Source organism: Ranitomeya variabilis, chromosome 1 (assembly GCF_051348905.1).
Source record: "Ranitomeya variabilis isolate aRanVar5 chromosome 1, aRanVar5.hap1, whole genome shotgun sequence".
In the NCBI taxonomy this organism is placed as follows: Eukaryota; Metazoa; Chordata; class Amphibia; order Anura; family Dendrobatidae; genus Ranitomeya; species Ranitomeya variabilis.
The window spans coordinates 379,794,744-379,814,202 of NC_135232.1; the positions used below are offsets into that span (position 1 = coordinate 379,794,744).

The 19,459-nt window shown below is 39.5% G+C and overlaps 1 protein-coding gene across 1 annotated transcript in view; it reads right to left on the bottom strand.

The window, feature by feature from the left end:
• Positions 1-19,459, bottom strand: part of RORB (RAR related orphan receptor B) — a 354,554-nt gene that overhangs the window by 53,873 nt on the left and 281,222 nt on the right. Inside the window, exons 3-4 of the mRNA XM_077249034.1 lie at positions 12,910-13,051; positions 7,324-7,725 (exon numbers count right to left, since the gene is read on the bottom strand). Coding sequence (XP_077105149.1) covers positions 7,324-7,725; positions 12,910-13,051 — 544 coding nt within the window. The remainder of the gene's footprint in view (positions 1-7,323; positions 7,726-12,909; positions 13,052-19,459) is intronic.

Here is a 19,459-nt window from a genome sequence, read left to right on the forward strand (position 1 = left end):
GAGTATCTGAAGAGGAATAACCCAGTATCAGCACGGGTTTACTAGGGACCGTTGATGTCAGACTAATTTGATCAGCTTCTATGAAGAGGTAAGTTCCGGACTGGACCAAGGGAACCCAGTGGACGTAGTGTATATGGACTTTTCCAAAGCTTTTGATACGGTGCCACACAAAAGGTTGTTACATAAAATGAGAGTAATGGGGATAGGGGAAAATATGTGTAAGTGGGTTGAGAGCTGGCTCAGGGATAGGAAACAAAGGGTGGTTATTAATGGAGCACACTCGGACTGGGTTGCGGTTAGCAGTGGGGTACCACAGGGGTCAGTATTGGGCCCTCTTCTTTTTAACATATTTATTAATGACCTTGTAGGGGGCATTAAGAGTAGAATTTCAATATTTGCAGATGACACTAAACTCTGCAGGGTAATCAATACAGGGGAGGACAATTTTATATTACAGGATGATTTATGTAAACTAGAAGCTTGGGCTGATAAATGGCAAATGAGCTTTAATGGGGATAAATGTAAGGTCATGCACTTGGGTAGAAGTAATAAGATGTATAACTATGTGCTTAATTCTAAAACTCTGGGCAAAACCGTCAATGAAAAAGACCTGGGTATATGGGTGGATGACAAACTCATATTCAGTGGCCAGTGTCAGGCAGCTGCTACAAAGGCAAATAAAATAATGGGATGTATTAAAAGAGGCATAGATGCTCATGAGGAGAACATAATTTTACCTCTATACAAGTCACTAGTTCGACCACACTTAGAATACTGTGCACAGTTCTGGTCTCCGGTGTATAAGAAAGACATAGCTGAACTGGAGCAGGTGCAGAGAAGAGCGACCAAGGTTATTAGAGGACTGGGGGGTCTGCAATACCAAGATAGGTTATTACACCTGGGGCTATTTAGTTTGGAAAAACGAAGGCTAAGGGGTGATCTTATGTTAATGTATAAATATATGAGGGGACAGTACAAAGACCTTTCTGATGATCTTTTTAATCATAGACCTGAGACAGGGACAAGGGGGCATCCTCTACGTCTGGAGGAAAGAAGGTTTAAGCATAATAACAGACGCGGATTCTTTACTGTAAGAGCAGTGAGACTATGGAACTCTCTGCCGTATGATGTTGTAATGAGTGATTCATTAATTAAATTTAAGAGGGGACTGGATACCTTTCTGGAAAAGTATAATGTTACAGGGTATATACACTAGATTCCTTGATAAGGCGTTGATCCAGGGAACTAGTCTGATTGCCGTATGTGGAGTCGGGAAGGAATTTTTTTCCCCATGGTGGAGTTACTCTTTGCCACATGGGTTTTTTTTGCCTTCCTCTGGATCAACATGTTAGGGCATGTTAGGTTAGGCTATGGGTTGAACTAGATGGACTTACAGTCTTCCTTCAACCTTAATAACTATGTAACTATGTAACTATGTAAGGTCTGAAATTTATCTTAGCACACAAATCTCCAAGGGTGTCCAAACTTTTACATTGACCTATTTTTCTTTTTGTAATTTTGAAAATGTAAAAAATGAATATATACAATACAGACCAAAAGTTTGGACACACCTCCTCATTTAAAGATGTTTCTGTATTTTCATGACTATGAAAATTGTACATTCACACTGAAGGCATCAAAACTATGAATTAAAACATGTGGAATTAAATATTTAACAAAAAAGTGTGAAACAACTGAAATTATGTCTTATATTCTAGGTTCTTCAAAGTAGCCACCTATTGCTTTGATGACTGCTTTGCACACTCTTGGCATTCTCTTGATGAACTTCAAGAGGTAGTCACTGGGAATAGTTTTCACTTCACAGGTGTGCCCTGTCAGGTTTAATAAGTGGGATTTCTTGCCTTATAAATGAGGTTGGGACCATCAGTTGTGCTGTGCAGAAGTCTGGTGGATACACAGCTGATAGTCCTACTGAATAGACTTAGAATTTGTATTATGGCAAGAAAAAAGCAGCTAAGTAAAGAAAAACGAGTGGCCATCATTACTTTAAGAAATGAAGGTCAGTCAGTCCAAAAAATTGGGAAAACTTTGAAAGTGTCCCCAAGTGCAGTGGCAAAAACCATCAAGCGCTACAAAGAAACTGGCTCACATAAGGACCGCCCCAGGAAACGAAGACCAATAGTCACCTCAGGTTCTGAGGATAAGTTTATCCGAGTCACCAGCCTCAGAAATCGCAGGTTAGCAGCAGCTCAGATTAGAGACCACGTCAATGCCACACAGAGTTCTAGCATCAGACACATCTCTACAACAACTGTTAAGAGGAGACTTTGTGCAGCAGGCCTTCATGGTAAAATAGCTGCCAGGAAACCACTGCTAAGGACAGGCAACAAGCAGAAGAGACTTGTTTGGACTAAAGAACACAAGGAATGGACATTAGACCAGTGGAAATCTGTGCTTTGGTCTGATGAGTCCAAATTTGAGATCTTTGGTTCCAACCACCGTGTCTTTGTGCAACGCAGAAAAGGTGAATGGATGGACTCTACATGTCTGGTTCCCACCGTGAAGCATGGAGGAAGAGATGTGATAGTGTGGGGGTGCTTTGCTGGTGACACTGTTGGGGATTTATTCAAAATTGAAGGCATACTGAACCAGCATGGCTACCACAGCATCTTGCAGCGGCATGCTATTCCATCCGGTTTGCGTTTAGTTGGACCATCATTTATTTTTCAACAGCACAATGACCCCAAACACACCTCCAGGCTGTGTAAGGGCTATTTGACCAAGAAGGAGAGTGATGGGGTGCCACGCCAGATGACCTGGCCTCCACAGTCCCCAGACCTGAACCCAATCGAGATGGTTTGGGGTGAGCTGGACCGCAGAGTGAAGGCAAAGGGGCCAACAAGTGCTAAGCATCTCTGGGACCTCCTTCAAGATTTTTGGAAGACCATTCCCGGTGACTGCCTCTTGAAGCTCATCAAGAGAATGCCAAGAGTGTGCAAAGCAGTCATCAAAGCAAAAGGTTGCTACTTTGAAGAACCTAGAATATAAGACATAATTTCAGTTGTTTCACACTTTTTTGTTAAGTATATAATTCCACATGTGTTAATTCATAGTTTTGATGCCTTCAGTGTGAATGTACAATTTTCTTAGTCATGAAAATACAAAAAAATCTTTAAATGAGAAGGTGTGTCCAAACTTTTGGTCTGTAGTGTATATGTATATATATATATATATATATATATATATATATATATATATATATATATATATATATATATATATATATATATATATATATAAAATATATATATATATATATATATATATATATATATATATATATATATATATATATATATATATTTTTTTTTTTTTAATTGCCAAAATACAAAGTAAATGTGTCATCTTTAACTTTAGGCCTTTTAGAGATTTCATCTTCATCTTGCTTAGGAGTTAACAATAACAGTAATTTTGACGAGAAGTGCGCAAACTTTTACATGCCACTGTAAAATGGTGTTTTTGAAAATGCTGAAAGAATGGTGTAGTGTGTTTATAGCAGCCCTTGAGAAAATTGTGCACCGATAGCTGGGGTTTCTGCTGATCTTTTCCATTTTTGTCTGGCACACAAACAAAGGTGGGGTTAGAGAGGACCCCTGATTCCGTCATCATTTTCCATTTTGCGCTGTGTCACTCCATTGCAGAGATATTCACATTTGTTGCTTTTGGAGTGCAGTATGTGAAATCTCTGCTTGTAGTGCAACTTGGTGTATCTTATGAGTCTTCTCTGGGGTGTGTGCTTTGACGCTGTGATTGCAAGCTTCTGGGAGGGAGGGTAAGGCTACTTTCACACTAGCGTCGTATGACGCACGTCGCAATGCGACGTTGCGACGTATCAACGCATACTGTGTAAGCGCCGCACAACGGGGGCAGCGGATGCAGTTTTTCAACGCATCCGCTGCCCCATTCTGAGCTCCGGGGAGGAGGGGTCAGAGTTCTGGCCGCGCATGCACGGTCGGAAATGCTGCACACGACGCTCCAAAGAACGTTACATGCAACGTTTTTTGTTGCCGACGGTCCGATGCAACACGACGCAACCGTCGCACGACGGTTGCGACGTGTGGCAATGCGTCACAATGCGTTGCTAATGTTAGTCTATGGAGAAAAAACGCATCCTGCAAGCAATTTTGCAGGATGCGTTTTTTCTACAAAATGACGCATTGCGACGTGCAGTGCACGACGCTAGTGTGAAAGTAGCCTTAAAAGCACACAACCTCAGATCTTTAATTTATTAACCACTTGCGCTTTTGTAGTGGAAATGGTTACAAAAGGCACATAAACATGCTCATGGACCTGTTTTTTGCCTTCTCATTGACTCCTATTGTAAAGTATTGAGTGTACAGAAAAATGGACATTTCTTCTTTTAAATGTTGCCATTTTTTGAAAGCCTTAATGTTTAAAAGAGGCCAAAAACCTAAACATATGAAGAGCAAGTGATTTTTGCATAGCATTGAATAGCTAATTTTTTTTAAATGCATTATCATTGTTTTTTGCTGCATTTTCTGCACACAAAAAAACACAAAAACTGATTTTTAAAAACGTTTTTTTTTTACTTGCTTCAATAGTCTCCATGGGAGACTAGAAGCTGCAGTTGTCCGACTGCAGCCCTGCTCTATGTAGCAGATATGCTACATAGGCGGCAGCGCTCATAGCAATCCAGCTATGCCAACCCATCGACGACCCGCGGTCATGTGACACGGGAGCCGATGGGAGGAGGTAAAGACGCGCTTCCTGCGCGTGCATGTTAAATGCAGCTATCAGCGTTTCACAGTGGAATTTAACATGTTAACGGTTGTGGGTGAATCGCGATTCCACCCACGGCTGTTCCGGGCACACGTCAGCTGATCAGATCAGCTGTCATGTGCCAGAAAAGGTGTGTGCTCATCGCCGGAACCCACACTACACAGGGGGAGGCATCCAATGACAAACCATGTCTGTCGTTGGATATTAAGGGGTTAAACAAGAAAAAGGGGGTGATTTAAACTTTATATTTTTCCATTTTTTTTTTTTTTTAGATGCACCCACCCGTAGCCTTATATGGGTGCTCATGGTCCTAATATCGGATGCACTAGCAGCATGCTGCATTTTTTTTTCCGTATGAGAAAAAATTGCCCCACGGTACAACATTGGTCCGAATGCTGATAAAACATCAGATAGTACTCGTTTTACGCCAGTGTGAGCGAGCCCTTACACAATATGATTCTCCATGATTATGGTAATACCAGCATGTATATATATATTTTTTTACTGATGTGTTGAAAAAGAATAAGAAATTTGTAAAAACAAAAAATCAGTTTAATTATATCCTGATATCCTGAGACCCAAAACTTTGATTTTTCTTTCGCTGGAGCTGTGTGACAACTTGTTTTTTGTGCACTGAGTTGATGTTTTTATTAATACAATTTTGTGTAGGTGAAACATTTTAATCTATTTATATTTTTTAAGTAGATGCAGTGAAAAAACAGAACTGTCATTTCATTTTTTTCTCATGATGCTCTTTACCATGAAGATACCAATTATGTTTATTTATTTCATTTCTTTATTATTAATGGAGGGAAGGCATAGGGGTGATTCAGATTTTATACTTTTTTAGAAATGTTCTTGTTCTGTTAGTAGGCATGTGCAAAAAAACATTAGATCTGGAATTGTTTTCATTTTAATTTTTTATACAGTTCACCGGGCAGTATAATTGACAAGTTAATTTTTTCTGTGGGTTGATATGATTACGAAGATACCCAATTTATACAGTTTTTATGTTTTACTACTTTTTCACAAGCAAAATCATTTTTAAAAAATGCATTTTTGGTCCTCACATTGTAATAATATAATATAGTTTATAGTACTTGTTTTTCCAAATGAATTTACCAATAATGTTTTTTTTTTAGATAGGGTTGTTTTTTCCTAAATAATTATTTTCTCTTATTATTAAACCTGTGATTTTGGGATCTTTCACTTTTACATTTTTTTAATCTTTTTTTTACAATGCTTACTAATCCCACAGGAAGACATGGATATGCAAAACTATGGTTGGATTGATAATACACTGTACTGCATATGTAGTAGTTATTATCTGACTGACAATCAGCCTATCAGGCCCCATGTCTGGTACACATGCTATTGTTAAGCCTCTGATTGTCCTAGTATACCATTGACACAACACAGCCGTGTTTAGGCGGTGCCGATGGGCAGACAAAGGGAGCGATCTCTCGCTGTAAGCTCTTCATTTGCCACTGTCACTATTGACAAAGGCATCTGATAGGTTAACTTGCTGGAATGGAGCTAGGTCTGATCCTAGAACACAGCAGGAGCCATCTGTGTACAACAGCTGGCTCCTGCTGGGGATGGCCCCAGCACAAATCCAGTGTCTATGTCATCCCCGAGATGTAACTTTATGCCCAACTGAGTGAAATCACCAGAAATCTGGATGTACAGTTATGTCCATTTGTGTGAAGGGTTTAATAATCCATAGTTTTTGTTTTATTTGTCAACAATCACAGAAATAATAATCACCATTCTACTACAGAGTACCATTAAAGGAGTTAACAGGGGACCTGTCATTAGGATTTTATACCCCAAATTAATGGCATGCATGTAAAGGTGCTTTAATGCCAAATAAATTCTTCCCTTTCTTTTAGAAATCCATTTTATTAACTTTGACTTACTTGTTAGAGAAATTTATAGGTAAAATGATAAGCTAATGAATTGCAAGTGCAGTGGGCGGGACCTGCACTCACAGCTTTCCGGCCCTGTCCCACTATTCTCCGCCCAGTGCCGGCCTTCTCTCTTTGACGGAGTTGTCAGTCACAGACAGGAGGCAGATAGCAAGCAATTAAAAAAGGCATAGAAGCAAGAAAGCTGTAAATCCAGTGCCCACCCACTGATTTGCAACTCATAAGCATATCATTTTAGCTATGGAGTTCTCTAAAACAGCAACATGGATTTCCACGAGAAAGGGAAGGATTTACCCAGCATTGATTAAACGCCTTTACATGCATGCCCTTAGTTTTGGGTATAAAATCCTCATCACAAGAGCTGTTTAAGAATATTATCCGCAACCTGGTCCCTTTCTTCTGATTGTTGCCGTTGGTCCCAATTAACAGTTAATGGATCCCTTCCATCAATATGTTCTGATGTTTCTCAATGGAACATTGTAAAAGCTTCTTAAGTAAAGAACACTTGATCATATGGGCTAGTAGGAACTTGGTAGACACAAATCAAAGTCTTATATTTGTAAAATCAGTAAAAGCTATATAAGACAAATGGTTTTATCATAGATCTTTATGGGCATCGGAAAAATCAACTTACCTATTTCACTCATGCTTACTCCAGGTGCAATCTGTCCATTATTGAAAGAGCTATACATAAATAAGTTTGGTACTGACGTAAGGTCATAAATAGGTTCTTGCTTTATTTGTTTCATTCCAGTTATGTCTATGCCTGACTGGTCCGGGGATGGCTGTGCAGAATCCACACTGTAGTAAGCCTCGGATTTGGGCAGATCAATGACATGTCCATTGGAGTAAGTGCCTCCGGTCTCATTGTTGAGATTGCTTAGACCATTGCTGATGTTACTGCTATATACTCTGGCTAAGGCCTCTGCCTCTCCACTTTGCTGTTGTCTCTGTTCTTGTAACCGTTGCTGGTGTTTCTGGACTTCGGCATACAGACTATCTCGCTGTTTTTTTGACATTCGCCCAAATTTTACAGCTAGAAAACATAAAAACAAAAGTAGATATTACTATAAGAAATCATAAAATTAGGCATTTACTTAGTCACTATCTTAGTGAGTCATTTCAGAACCCTATTCTCCACGTCAGTGACGAGACCAGTAGTCAGACGTCAACAATTGGCAAGTTATCAACTATCCACAGTTGGGAGTATCTCTTTAGTTTCTTTAGTTAAAATTCCAAAATCTTACTAACAAGTCCTCTTTAATCCCTTTATGGACGAGGGGATCAGAAAGTTGTAAAAAAAAACTTGCGGTGGCTATACTGGTGTTTTGCTCTTTTTTCTTGTTACACCATTTACTGATTGGATTCATTTATTTTATATTTTAATAAATCGGACTTTTACAAACAAACTGCGATACTGAATATGTTTATTTTTTATTTCTTATTTTTAATGAAGGAAAAGAGGGCGATTTGAACTTTTATATATTTTTTTATTTTTTTCATATCAAGTGTAAATGCCATTTAAAGGGGATATTTGGGACTTTGTATAAAAAAAGGTGCCTAAATGCTAAAGGACAGGTAGTGGTCCCAGACCGCTACTGCTGGCGGTTCAACTGCCTCAGCTGACCTCACGTCGACAGAGCGGCAACTTCTTTTCCATCCTGCTCTGTCAATGGAGCATGAATGCCCACGTCATGCTGATTGATGGCCTGCTCTCCTAGTTAGGCAGCGGGGATCCAGCTGTCAATCAGTATGTGACCGTTCTGTGTTGGCAAAGAATGATGCTGGGCACAATAGGCAGGTAGGTAGCAACTACCTGCTTGTTAGCGTTCAGGCACTTTTTTTTTTCAACAAAGTCCCAGATATTCCCTTCATAGATCAAAGAATCTGCAGCAATTTTAGTTTATCAGAATTGCTCAAGTTAAGTCGCTAAATGAACTTTTTCAAAACCCCATAATAAACATAGGTAGAACAAAAGGAAAAAAAATATTATACTTACCTAGCCCTCACCTGTCCTGCTGCCTACTTCTGCTCTGGTCCGGTAGCCTTCTTCTGCCTGATTTTAAATGGCATCTTCAAATGCCTCAAGTGGTGTCATGACATACGTCGCCCCACAACATCATTATGCAAAGATGCCTTGGAAGGGACTGCACCCGTGACAGGACAAAAGAAGATGTCTGGAGAGAAGTGGGTTTTTGCAGCAGGTGAGGGCTGGGTGAGTATATATATATTTTTTACACTGTTTCAGCCCCTTCCCAACCATCTTTAATCCAGCAAAATGGCGGAGTAAAGTAATAAGAGAACATTTTGATTGAAGCAAATTATTATTATTTTTTTAATTCGAGTTAAATTGAATTTGCCTCAAACCGATTTGCTCACCTTGTCTCCCATAGATAAGGCTACACTGTGGTCACAGTCCATGTTGGATGAATTCTTTATTATAACTTTTAAGTGATATTTAATTCACTCTCTTCTTTCAATGGGATGGCAGGATAATGTAGTGCTCATGGTGAAAAATATAATTTGACATATATGACATAGTGTGACTAGTGATCAGACAGGAGGAATGAAGAACATATGGTATAATAGTCTAAATATATTTTTGTGAAGGCCATTTTTTAAACAAAGTTGGAAGCAGCTCATGAACACTATAAAATGGCTACTTTGCTTACATTAAGTATCCCACTGTTTTCTTGTTTGCACAAATTGTTCTGAAAGCTTCGCCCATGAAGCATTGAGAGAGGCAGTGATGAAGCAGTGATGTCTGTGGTGAAGAGACTAATTGTTCTGCTAATTCTTTGGCCTGAACAGGGATGTTTCAACACAACAAAGAGCAGAAGAGAGTGCCCTGTTTTAAAGAGCTTGTTAAACTCACTCATTGTTCAGCTGCCAAATTCTAACTGGTATCTGATGTAATCAATAGAGCAGACATGACAATGGTAACAGTCCTTTATTGAACGCTCCTTAGGGTCTGTCTGGAGCAATTGATCAACTGCTTTCAGTTAAAGAACACATTTACATAAGATATTCAGTTTAATGATTTCATAGAGTTAATCTAATGCTTGGATTACTATATAATACATACACGCTAAACAATACTTAAGTGTTCTCTTTGGTTTCCTTGCACAGAAGCAATAATAGACTTATTGGAAGATCTAAAATGTTCATTTTGTCTTCTCACGTACAAAAATCGTAATAATTGGTTGAGGTGTTATGTAAAGGCCATTTAGAGTAATACCGTATACACTAGAGTATAACTGGGAAAACTGAATGACTCGAGCATAAGCCTAGGGTAGGAAATGCAGCAGCTACTGGTAAATGTCAAAAATAAAAATAGATACCAATCAAAGTAAAATTAATTGAGACATCAGTAGGTTAAGTGTTTTTGAATATCCATATTGAATCAGGAGCCCCATATAATGCTCCATACAGTTCATGATGGGCCCCATAAGATGCTCCATATTAAAATATGCCCCATGTAATGCTGCACAAATGTTGATTATGGCCGCATAAGATGCTCCATAGAGATGTTGAGCCCACCTCAAAGCCGCGACATGTCAGCTGTTTTTAACAGCTGACATGTACCTGCAACAGGCACGAGCGGAATCGCGATCCACCCGCGCATATTAAGTAGTTAAATGCCGCTGTCAAACTCTGACAGCGAGTATTTAACTGCACTTCCAGAAGCTGGTCTGCAAATACGTGCAGCGATGACCCCTGTCATGTGATCGGGGGTCATCGCTGCGTTGCCATCGCAACCAGAGGTCGAGACCCCTATGGTTGTTGATGGCAGATTGTTATGAGCGCCATCCTGTGGTTGGCACTCATAGCAAGCCTGTAATTCTGCTTCATAGAGGTGATCTGAGCATGTCCTCTATGTAGCAGAGGTGATCACGCTATGGCAGCTTCTAGCCTCCTATGGAGGCTATTGAAGCATGTCAAAAGTAAAATAAAAGTGTTTAAAAATATAAAAAAATCAAAAATTCATGAAAGTTTAAATCACCCCCTTTATGCCCCAATCAAAATAAAACAATAAAAAAAATATCAAACCTACACATATTTGGTATCACCGAGTTCAGAATCGCCCAATCTATCAATAAAAAAAGAATTAACATGATAGCTAAACAGCACAGCGATAAAAAAGATCAAAACACCAGAAGTACGTTTTTTTGGTCGTCGCGACATTGCATTAAAATGCAATAACGGGCAATCAAAAGAACATATCTGCAGAAACATGGTATCATTAAACATCAGCTAGTCCCGCAAAAAATAAGCCCTCACACGGCCATATTGAATAAAAATGTTATGGTTCTGGGAAGGAGGGGAGCGAAGAAAGCTCAGGTCATGAAGGTGTTACAAACCTTATCTGCTACAGACTTTTGGAGCACATATTCATGTTCAGCATATCAAAATCTATAAGATACAATAACAGTTTCTCAGGGAACAAGAACTTCCCTGAAATTTGTTGCACAGTGAACCTAACAGGGTGATCCAGTAGAAAGTAAAACCGCACGAGGCAGATTCTAGTTGTCCCATACCAGGGGAAAAATTCCCTCCCAACTTCACATACGGCAATCAGACTAGTCCCATGGATCAATGACCCGTCCCAGGATCTAGTCCACATAAGCGGTAATATTATATTTTTCAAGAAAGGCGTTCAAACTTTCCTTATGATTCCAGGGAAAGGATTAATAAGTAGGTGTGTTGCATTCAAGATACTAGATACCTTTTCTTTTAAGCAGCTACCTCGTATCTGGCAACAATTTTCATCGTGTTCCCAATTGAGAAAATACTAATGTTTCCTGCACGTGTATGGTGACATTGGGCGGAATAGCTGTCAAATTCGCATTTGGTCAACAAATATAGTAAGCACGTTTTTGGTCTGTAACTTTTCAAGGTTGTAACCATGGAATCATGAGTTTGGGTTTTGTGGCAGCTTTGAATGCAGTTTTTCAACTAAAGATGATAAAACCACAAAGAGTTTCCTTTTTCATATTTACATGACTGCATTACGAAAGCCATAGCTCTTATTGGTCTTTTTTTAGTTATGAATTGCGTTATTTAGGGGTACGTATAATTTATTGTTTAGCTTGAGTGTATTTTATTTGTTTTTTCTACTTGTCCTTAATAAAATTAAGGAATTGTTCCATTGCCACATTCTAAGATCAATACTTTTTTTATCTGTTGATGTATGTGTGTTAGTGATGAGCGAGTATATTTGTTACTCGAGATTTGACGAGCACGCTCGGGGGTCCTCTGAGTATTTTTTAGTGCTCAGAGATTTAGTTTTCTTCACCTCAGCTGAATGATTTACAGCTATTAGCCAGCTTGATTATATGTGGGGATTCCCTAGCAACCAGGCAACCCCCACATGTACTTATGTTGGCTAACAGATGTAAATCATTCAGCTGCGGGGATGAAAACTAAATCTCCGAGCACTAAAAAATACTCAGAGGACACCCGAGCGTGCTCGAGAAATCTCGAGTAACGAGTATATTCACTCATCACTAATCTGTGTAACTGTATGTTGATGAAGATGCTTTTTGTTTTTGTTGTTTCCACTGACTCGGCTGTATGTCGGAGAAGCTGATTTTATTTTATGTCGACATAGCTCTATATTGATGAATATCGTTTGCTTTATTAGTAGACCTTTTAGGCTCTACCTATGGTCTCTGTAAAACCATTTAGAGCAGTGTTTCTCAACTCCAGTCCTCAAGACCCACCAACAGGTCATGTTTTCGGGAATTCCTTAGTATGGCATAGGTGATGGAATTAATGCTTGAGCCGCTGATGAAATTATCACTTGTGCGATACGAAGGAAATCCTGAAAACATGACCTGTTGGTGGCTCTTGAGGACTAGAGTTTAGAGACACTGGCATAGAGGTTAAATGCTCTAAATAATCTCTGATTTTGGCCATTGTAAACTGTACAGTCTGTTCTGTAGTTGGCCGTCACCATGCAGGAATGGGTTAAAACTTTCACTTAGTGAAAAATGATTTGCTTAAACAAAGCTTCCGGAAAGACTTAAGACTTTCCATTTCTCTGCTCCTTTTTGATAATCCAACCTGCACAGAGAGGTTGTTTGACCTTCAGAGACATCATAATTCCAATTCTGTACTTCATAGAAGAAATATGGCTCCTTCCTTGCTCCCTTTGCATCTTCGCTGCATCAGATGAGAGTTTCAAAAGCATACAGTATTAAAAAGGAAGTCGACTTACCGTCTCTAGACATTCCCAGGGCAAGACACTTCTGCAGTCTACAGTGTTGGCAGCGATTTCTATTTGTTCTGTCAATTAAACAGTTCCTCTGCCTTGGGCAGGAGTAAGAGGCATTGTTTTGTTGACTTCTTCTGAAGAATCCCTGAAACGGTAAGATATAATAAAGTATCAGCTTGTTATTCAAGATATTAGAAGGACTGTAATGAATGATTGCCTCGGTATTAAAACAAAACTTGAATTTTCAGGCTATTGATTTGTATATAATTTGTTCTCTTGCTGGGTAACATTTTTCGTTTACACGACTCATAATAAGATGTCATATAGCCTGAAACTAAGCTGTGTCTAACGCAGACAGATAAACCGAAAGACGGACTGAAACTTATCAAGTGATTAAACTCTAAAAACAAAGATGCACAGAAATTCTGGATGACATATTTCTATAGCTCCTGGCAAATTAAGTGATATAGGAAATACTTTTTGCTATTTTTTGGGTGTGATACACAACTGCATGGACTCCTCTGTACACAATGTATTTTTTTTGTTCATTTTCTTCTTAAATGTAAAGTTAAGCATCTTTCTAAATAGCCATAACTAAAAATTGTACTACTATTTCTGCTGCTGCACAGTGCCCATCAGTTCTCTCTGCTCTAAGCTCTACCTTGTCTCAGTGTTAGAGGTAGCAGGCCGGCTCCTTTTGGCGATCTGGATTATTTGGTTCTGTTCACTAAAAAGAGACGGCTCTTTTAGATCCCAAACTATTAAATAGATGTTCATCTACAATTGAACAGGGGATCTGTCACTAGGTTTTTGCCAGCTAATATAAGAGCAGCATAATGTAAAGACAGAAGACCCTGATTCCAGTGGTGTGTCACTTACTGGGCTGTTTGTTGTAGTTTTAAAAAAATCACTACCTTACCAGTAGGACTAATAATTGTTATGCCATATAGTCATGAGTTCTGTATAACCCTGCCCCCACAACCTGCTGACAAGTAGTCCTCCATATTCATGAAATCTGTTTAACCCCGCATCCACCACTGATCGTCAGCTTTCTGCCTATGCACAGTGTACACAGAACGTTATCAATCATTGGTGTGAAGACAAGTAGAACAAATTCCAGCTTCTGGCAACAATCCATAAAAATGTGAAAATCCTTTATTAAAGACACTTTAAAATTCCTAGACACATGACGGGGGACAGGGAACAACATGGCGACGCGGTTCTTCCTCAAGCCCACTGGTCACTGGTGTGGTCAGGGTTATACAGAGATCAGCATTCAGATAACTGGTAGATCTGCATCAGATAAATCAGTAATTTTATCAAAACTGCTGGAAGCAGCCCAGTAAGTGATACATACTGAAGACAGGATCACTGCCCCTACATCATACTGCTCTCAAATGAGATAGTAAAAATCTGGAGACAAATTCATTTTAAAGTAAAATCACCGCTGTACAGTGTGGTTGAAAACCCCCAAGGTTTCGACTGTATGGGCATGGTTTGGTCTACATCAAAGGCCAAACACAGTCATTATAACTCCCAGTAAGAACCATTCTGAAAATTCAAGTATCTCTCACAGTAGTGGATATCGTTCACAGTAGGGAGTTGGCTCTTTGTACCAGATGAGTCAGGTATGTACACATAGCTCCACTGTATGGAGAGGGGAGAAAGCATGTCAGAGAGGGCAGAAAAAGCAGATTGCAGAAAAGGAGGAAAGCACAAAGGGATATAAATTAAGGATATAAGCGTGCTGATATATCAGCAGTGAAGACAGTAGCACCCTGGATACACACTTCTCACATCCAGGTTATGATACAGGTAGGGACATTCCCACAAGAGAAAAATCTGAAACTTGGATTAGGCAGCAAACTGCATATCCAGATGCTGGGGGAGGGGGTGTGCAAAAATAAATGTAGGAATGAACATTGCCGACTGCAAGTTTATTAACTAGAGATAATCAGTAACAAATGTAAAAATATTTTTTTCCATGTGTCTGCAGCTGTTAACTAAGGTTAGAAAGAAGAGTTCTGGAAACTGAGCCCCTGTGAGGCGGTGCATAAAAGCCATATGGCTCCCTCATGGTACTGCCTTATAGGCCCTTCCTGGTTTCTGTGAACAATGCCTCTGGACATACCACATCTAATGGCACATGACGTCAGACAGAAACATCTCTGAACGCTTCTGTGTAAAAACAGAGGCATATGGAGGTGAAGTAAACGGTTTGTGTATCTCTATGGGAGCCTTAATATGGCCACATCACTGAGACCAGAATGTGCTCCTGGCGTTTATACATCCTTTCCATGTATTCAAATCAATAAGCATTGTATTATAATGGGAATGTTCATTATTCAAACCACAAGAAAGGTAATAAGATTTCAACTCAATACTAATAAGGTATACAGTACCTATATACACAGGGTAGATGGTATTTGCCTGGCCACTTGAGTTCTAACTCATGAGGCCCCCAACAATCACTAAAGCAGGGGTCCAGGACCGTCTATTTCTCCTCCTGCATGTGTGCTGCTACATGTAAGATCTTTGGCATTGATGAAGTATAATGGGGCCACCAGCGATCAGACATTTATCACCTACCCTGGTAAAAGATACACGTCCATTGTGAGAATTCCCCTCCCATTTATTTCAACCTCCCTATATAGCGCCAACATAATCTGCAGCCCAGTACAGAAACTGCCATCACTTACACCAGTCATATTTGCAATTTGTCATGTCCCATGAGTAACGGTCACAACATGTTATGGTTGCGGTTACTATACCTATACACACTGCTGCTAGTGATAAAATATACCAAAAAGTAATTAATTTGTTTGGGATGTGTTACATTTACAGTTATTTTTAATTAGGTTTTTTAAATTCTTTGGTAAGATATTCAGCGAATGTATTACATCTTGAACAGATGCATCAACAAGTTAGTATGTATAAAAATCACATGAAGGATAGTGGTGTTCAACAAACCCCATTAGTAAGGGTCAATGTAAAATACAAAATCACAGAAACATCTCACCTAGATGCCCACGGAGCCACAGAGTAATGGGACCACTTTGCGCTGACATGTCAACAGTGCTGCAGCCAATCAGTGAACTCAAGCAGGGCCGCTAAGCTCAGTGATTGGCTGCGGAGCTGTCAGTTTGAGGGGTCTAGCAGTACTTTTATTACTGATGACTTATCCCTAGAATAAGTAATCAAAATTCGATCATTAGGGGTCTGACACCTGGCTCCTCCACCGGTCACTTGTTATCACCTCCAGTTGCCAGATATAAGCAGTGTATGGAGATGGCAGAGCACAGGTCCATAGACTTCTCAGTGGCCACTGAATAACAGTTGATCTGCAGTACCTGGCAGAGGCCTCTAAACATTGTGCCAAAACTGCAGTGCTCTATTCTACACGGTTTACTTTGGCCACCATCGGAGGTGATAACAGCTGCTTGTTAGAAATGCCGGGGACCGATCCTACCAATGGGATACATTATTATAAAAGTACTGCACATCACTTTTAAAAGGATATTCCTATCCCATAAGGCGAGGGCACAGCAGTGCTCCTGACCACCCTCTGTGCAGAGGACCACAGGAAAGAAAGGCGCTGATGTACAGAGTAACACTGAAATAGCAATGCGGTCACGTCATTCTCAGGATCATGCCGCCCCCAGAGGTTGTACTTTCACTGATCATAAGCAGTGATAACCTTGTGCTATAGCGCGGTAGCTCAGTGGTTAGCACCGCAGCCTTGCAGCACTGGAGTCCTGGGTTCAAACCCCATCCTGGACAACATCTGCAAGGAGTTTGTATGTTCTCTCCGTGTTTACGTGGGTTTCCTCCGGGTTCTCCGGTTTCCTCCCACTCTCCAAAGACATACTGGTAGGGAATTTAGATTGTGAGCCCCATTGGGGAGAACGATGATGATATCTGTAAAGTGCTGTGGAATTAATGGCTTTATAAAGAGACCCAGACCAAACATTCCATTAAAAAAATCATTATCTATCCATAAAACCCATTAACACTGCATTCATATGTTAAAATTAACACATCGTAGCCCTGAGTTTACCGTATATGGCAGAAAAAGCCCCCGGTGATAAATAATCCTGCCAACAGAGGGTTGATCACTGTTGGTAAGAATAACATTGCTTTATGGGAACTACGTTATCGGCGACTTAGAGTTATAGTTTTTTAATGAACTTCTAAACAAAGTTTATACATTGAACTTGTTTCTGCTTTAAGGTCTGTTCTATCTACTGTAGCTGAGAATGGTAGCCTCATTAACCATGACCCAGTACAGTAAAATACCTAAGTACAACCTAGTATCTCACCCAATAAACCAGAAAAAACTGTGATATCACAGCAGCTTCCCAACCTATTCTAAGTCTCTCCACTGGAGGAGAACATTTCCACGCCATTATGCCACCATAATATAATTCTATGTCCACATGGTGATATGTGGAATCCTCCCGTTTATAACTGTTGTAACGGTTTTACATTTCCTCTAGCTTTTTCTTGTTTGCTTCTAAAGCCATTTTACAGATTGCTTCTTAATACGCCATCAGTTTAAGTGCTACTACTTGTTTTCCCTCTCTCCCAATTACAAGGCTTTGCTTGTTAGCTTTAATACTTTATGTCGCTGTCATTAAAAGGAGTTTACTTCTGAAAAGTGTGTCATTGACTTTTATTGTGAGGGTGTCATGGCTCTGCTGGAGCAGCCTACAGCACATGGCTTTGTGAAGGGTACGTTAGGCTATGTTTTGAACTAATATTACATGATTTAGGCAATTGGGTAATGATACAAAAAGAGCAAACAGAGAACGCACAGAGGAAGGAACTATTGACTCCTCAACCAGCCTAAACCAAGTCCTCAAAAAACCGTCCTAGATTTTGTGAAAAGTGACAGAAAGCTAATTATCAACTTTACATCAGAAATAATTCAGAAAAAAATAGTTTAATATGGACAGCACAAAAGTGGAAATTAAGAAGTTAAAGAAGATCTGGTATCTCTTGACACTTATTTATTCCAGACAGATAACATTCCTAGACAATTTTTAAGAACTTTTTTCGGTGTTCTTTGTCCTGGAAATGTATAACTAAATTGATAACTGGGTGTTAAAGAGGTTCTCCCGACAACATATTTTATTGCATAGTACAGTATATGGTGTAGTTAGAATAAAATATTTACTGATTTCCATCTTGCTCGTTTTCAGCGTGGCTCAGATTCCCTTCTGAGTCATATCAGTCTAGCTGGATCACACAGGTGTTTATGTGTTGACCGGAAGTCGCTTTTACAATGTAATTCTATGGATGGGCTTACATTGATGGTACTAGCACTGCCCCACACAGCAGTTCCTGTGTACGCCGGCAGAAGAGCAGAGCTCAAGTGACACAGAAGAGGTCCAGAGCGATGTTGGAAACCAGGGTAGACAGTGATTGGTAAGTATTTTAATATACCTACAATACAGGGGCATTGGAAACCAGGGTAGACAGTGATTGGTAAGTATTTTAATATACCTACAGTACAGGGATGTTGGAAACCAGGGTAGATAGTGATTGATAAGTATTTCAATATACCTACAGTACAGGGTTTTGGAAACCAGGGTAGACAGTGATTGGTAAGTATTTTAATATACCTACAGTACAGGGATGTTGGAAACAAGGGTAGACAGTGATTGGTAAGTATTTTAATATACCTACAGTACAGGGATGTTGGAAACCAGGGTAGACAGTGATTGTTAAGTATTTTAATATACCTACAGTACAGGGATGTTGGAAACAAGGGTAGACAGTGATTGGTAAGTATAGTAATATACCTACAGTACAGGGATGTTGGAAACCAGGGTAGACAGTGATTGGTAAGTATTTTAATATACCTACAATGCAGGGACGTTGGAAACCAGGGTAGACAGTGATTGGTAAGTATTTTAATATACCTACAGTACAGGGATGTTGGAAACAAGGGTAGACAGTGATTGGTAAGTATTTTAATATACCTACAGTACAGGGATGTTGGAAACCAGGGTAGACAATGATTGGTAAGTATTTTAATATACCTACAATACAGGAACATTGGAAACCAGGGTAGACAGTGATCGGTAAGTATTTTAATATACCTACAGTACAGGGATGTTAGAAACCAGGGTAGACAGTGATTTTTAAGTATTTTAATATACCATAGTACAGAGATGTTGGAATACAGGGTAAACAGTGATCGGTAAGTATTTTAATATACCACAGTACAGGGATGTTAGAAACCAGGGTAGACAGTGATTGGTAAGTATTTTAATATATCTACAGTACAGGAATGTTGGAAACCAGGGTAGACAGTGATTGGTAAGTATTTTAATATACCTACAGTACAGGAATGTTGGAAACAAGGGTAGACAGTGATTGTTAAGTATTTTAATACACCTACAGTACAGGGATGTTGGAAACCAGGGTAGACAGTGATTGGTAAGTATTTTAATATACCTACAATACATTACAGACATATTTAGTAAAGGTTTAGTGATAATATTTTTGTCAGGGGTGCTTTTTTAATAATATCCCACTGTCAACAAGG